This window comes from Gekko japonicus, unplaced genomic scaffold, assembly GCF_001447785.1.
Source record: "Gekko japonicus isolate JY-2015 unplaced genomic scaffold, Gekko_japonicus_V1.1 scaffold24, whole genome shotgun sequence".
NCBI lineage: Eukaryota > Metazoa > Chordata > Lepidosauria > Squamata > Gekkonidae > Gekko > Gekko japonicus.
Genome location: NW_015164665.1, coordinates 1,090,878 through 1,095,137, shown reverse-complemented (window position 1 = coordinate 1,095,137; position 4,260 = coordinate 1,090,878). Strand labels below are relative to the sequence as shown.

Here is a 4,260-nt window from a genome sequence, read left to right as displayed (position 1 = left end):
GAGGCCGCGGCCTCCTCTTGCCAGATGGGGACTTTTGGCGGGGGGCGAGGCGGGGATCGGAGGCCGCGGCCTCCTCTTGCCGGCTGGGGACCGTTGGCGGGGGGGCAGGCGGCCGGCCGGAGGCTACCGACTCAGAAGTGGCGGCTTGTACAGCCGTCGAAGTCCTCTTCGTCCTTGGCCCTCGAAGTCCTCTTCGGCTGACAATGAGGTGCGTATTCCCGATGGTGTGGGCAGGACCTGTTCTTATTGGTGGGCATCTCTCTCTCCCTTATAATAAGTGGCAGTTCTACCAGCCATACACTAACGGGGCGCATTTTAGAACGTTGGTGCCCACTACTCTTTTATATATAAGGGAGAGATCTGAGTATAACTAATACAAGTGCATGACAGCTTCTTGTCCTGTATTCTCTTCAGCAGGTCCTGCTCTTGATGCTTCTGCTTTCTGTCTTGGACCTCACCCTTCCTGGGTTCAGCCCACTCTCGGGGGGGGGGGCTCTTTTGCTGGCACCAATGAGCTGAGTGGCAGAGAGGTTGGTGCCAGCAGGAGAGGACCCCTCCCCCGGACAGAGAAAGCAGAAGCATCAAGAGCAGGAGCTGTTGAAGAATGTACAGGACAAGAAGCTGTCAGGCACTTGTATGATTAGTTGTACTCAGATTTATCTATGAAGCACTAAGAAAATAGATTTCTGCAGTTTGTTGTGCTGGTACTTCTCTGAGGAAGATTTATGAAACAAACATATTATCCAGAAACTTTGTTAGAAGATAACTTGGCTGTGGACCTTTCTTCTTATCGACTTTTGTAAATGTTCTTGCACATGTTTTGTATTATCAGTAGACTTTTTGGATATTAGAGAAATTGTTTATTAGAATATACAGCTTATTTGCATAATTTTTTTTGTGCAGCACTTTTTTACACAGCCTTTTTTGTCTCTTCTCCTGAAATGGAAAAGGAGACCTCTCAGAGAACCACAATAATTTCAGTTTTGTTTTGTTGCTTTCTCTCACACCTCAGTGTGTCATAATTCTCTCCCAACTTTAAATTACTGAGAACAGTGGCCCTTTGGAGTTCATTTAAGGTAGGCGTAGACCCTTGCAGCTGAGCTAATTAAATTCTAGCTAAACCAACAGTTGAATCACCCTGAACAAAAAAAAATTGGGTGGGGGACCCCAGATCTTAATAAAGCAACTTTTGCACAGTGATTCCCAGCAGTTTCAAACACTGTCTGAATTTTCTCCAGTTTAACTCCTGAGGCTTCTGTAAAGTAAAACTGCTGCATCAATACATTGACGTCTGCTAGCATGAGAGACTGAAAGCAGATGCTGAATTTTGACACTGGATCTCACTTATTTATTGAGAGGAGAGAGAGAAACCATATTTTTGCAAGATTGAGTTTTGTCGGGGTAAAACAAGTGTTTTTTAAAACAGCTGTGTAAAGTTCCTGATATAAGGGGATATATACAAAAGTGTTGTTGCAAGATAGCATGTTGTAACAACTCTACTGAGGGTGAAGCCTGGTACATGGCAACGTCTCTGAAGGATTGCCATGGACTGAGGGAGAAGGGCCCAAGCTGACACCCCCGACCCTTTCTCCCTAAATCCAGTCCAGGGTTAATAGGGTTTTGCAGCATCACCAAGGTTTGGTTTTGGACTTCCATCCTCCTTCTTCGATAATCAAAGCATCCAGGTTCCCCAGCTCCCTCCAAATAGGCCATGCCAAATAATGTACTGCCCCCTTAGTCCCTCCTCCCAAGGCCACACCATTGGCCACACCATTAAGATCTAGCAATATTGAATTTTAATCATGAGAGAAAGCTTCAACATTGTGGGGTAGTCAACGTTATATAGACCTTAAGTTATTAGAAACCTAAGCACATTGGTGTAAGGATTCAACCCAAACATTACACAGTTACAACAGTACAGTTAAAGAGAAGTAATCCCTTAGCTTGCAATAGTGATTGTATTGGTATTCTCCTTCATCTTCTTTCTTTCCCCTTGAGAAGTGGGAAGTCAGACATTTGGCTCCTCTGTCCAAGCCTCTACCAGCTGGGGGGGATCCAACTTCCCCACAACTGCTACCAGGATTTCCATAGCAAGAGAGCCCCTCAGTCTCACCTAGTCAGTAGGGTGGGACCTTTTGATTCTCTGGCTATGCACAGACAGCCCTTGGCCAGAAAGCCTCAGTAAAACACTAATCCATGACCACAGGCCACAGATTGTGAGTCACATCTAGCAGTGAGTGACTGACTGACTGTGCCATAACTGGGTGTGGACTGCCTTAGGTGACATAGTAAAGGTAATAAAGAACAATTTGGGAGATGGTAGAATCAGAATTTCAAAGCTGTTATTCAATTAAACAGCACTATCATTGGCCAGATGCCATGGTTTTCATGCGATCCTTTCTTGGTGCTGATAAGTTCCAGTGAAACCAGATCGTACTTGCCATTTATGTGTAGTATTCCCCATAAAACACTTTTATTTCCCCAAACAATGTTGAATTCTAAGAATTCAACATTATAATACACAAATATAGGTTGCTTCACTTAGAGAAAGAATACTATAACATTTCTATCTTATAACAACTTACATTCTTTCGGAATACAGAATACAGAGTGATAAACTTATAACTTGTCAACTGTAAATCATTATTTTACATCTAGCTTTATTGATGCTTTCCCAATTAAAGTTATCAAAGGTTATTTTTTCTATCATGGGGAACCATTTTCCTAATGATTTCCTACAACACTTTTATTATCCATATTGCAATTTTCTTAGTTGAAATGCAAATCCTCTGTGGTGGTGTTCTTTTCTTGAGCTGGGGCATTTCATTATATTGAAAAGTCCCTATAATCCAGTATAAGAAAGACACTGACCTGCTTGTGAGGGCTGTTAAAATTACTACTGACATAATGGATTGAAGCATTCAGACTACCCACAGTAAATGTTAATAATATTGTAATAAGTGACAGTACCATGACAAAATACCCTCAACTAAACCACCCAGAAAGTTGCTTTAGGCCCCGGTCACACGGGCCGGATATCGCGGGGGGGGGCGTGGCTGTTTGCCCCGCAGCGAAATAACGTGCGACTGCGCGATCAGGCGTCCCCTCACGGTCCCGTCGAGGTCCCGTGGTTGGGGGGAGGTGCCGATCACACGACGCGCCAAAGAAGCGGCGTGGCACGGCAAACGAGGTTGTTGTTTTTTTTAACCTGAAGTATGTGCATGCCCCGTTGGGTGCCTGTGCGCATCCCTGCAGACTTCGGGGGGGAAAAACCCTTTTCGCAATGGGGCATGGGCGGGCGCCGGATGCCACTGGAAACGCGATCAGATGCCCGCCCTTGCCCCGCGGTTTCCGGAAACTAGTACCTCCGAGGTACTAGTTTTTTACCGCGCATCTTCGGCGGGAAGCCTCGGGTGAGCCACGGGAGCTCTACGCTTCCCAGATGTGGCGGTGAGATCGCGCCCGGAAAATCCGCCTATCTTCCGTCCCTCTAGCGTGGCTACTGCTCCGTGTGACCGGGGCCATGAAATGATAAGCTGTCATGACCCAGTGGGATCCTTGGGGTTGTGTGTCCCCTCCCGCTGTTGTCACATGCACCTAGACATTAAATACTACTTTTGCGCAAGGCCTAGTTTGCCATTTCATCCAAAAGACAGATTACAGTTTCTTTCCCGTCATCCAAACCACAAAGTAGACTTCGCTATGAATCTGGAAGGGTTTAGTTGGTTGCATGTGGGGAAAGGTGTTGAGAGTGTACAAATCAAAGAATCCTCCAGGGTTGCTAACCTAATGACACACCCTGCTAAAGATGCGAGGTCTGACACTTGGTAAGTCATGTGTACAAAGTATGTGTTTCACCATGAACTCACGGTCCGTAACATGCACAGCTCTTCCTACAAATGCAGTTGCATACAGTTTCTCACCCACTTAGCCAAGCCCCCGTGGCACAGGAATATCTTTTTTTCCCCCTTTCCTTTTCTTTTAACATAAAACTTTAGCTTTTTAACTGCTGCTTATACCCTGCCCACACATAAGAGATAATTCTTCTTAGAGGCAGCACAGAATATGTACTGTTTCAAAGAGAGGTCGTGGGCGAGGTATTTGTTTCATACTGGGTCTCTTGAGTGAAGTTGTGTGTCATGTTTCTTCAGGTTCTCAACAGGAGATGCGTTGAAGCAGCAGTGACAACCGGCCTTGCTCTGAACTGCACCATAAACAAGAAGTCCTTGTTTGACAGGAAACACTATTTCTATGCAGATC

General features: G+C 45.4%; 1 protein-coding gene across 1 annotated transcript in view; it reads left to right on the top strand.

The window, feature by feature from the left end:
* GATB (glutamyl-tRNA(Gln) amidotransferase, subunit B) overlaps positions 1–4,260 on the top strand; it is an 84,426-nt gene that overhangs the window by 33,073 nt on the left and 47,093 nt on the right. Inside the window, exon 3 of the mRNA XM_015409036.1 lies at positions 4,152–4,260. Coding sequence (XP_015264522.1) covers positions 4,152–4,260 — 109 coding nt within the window. The remainder of the gene's footprint in view (positions 1–4,151) is intronic.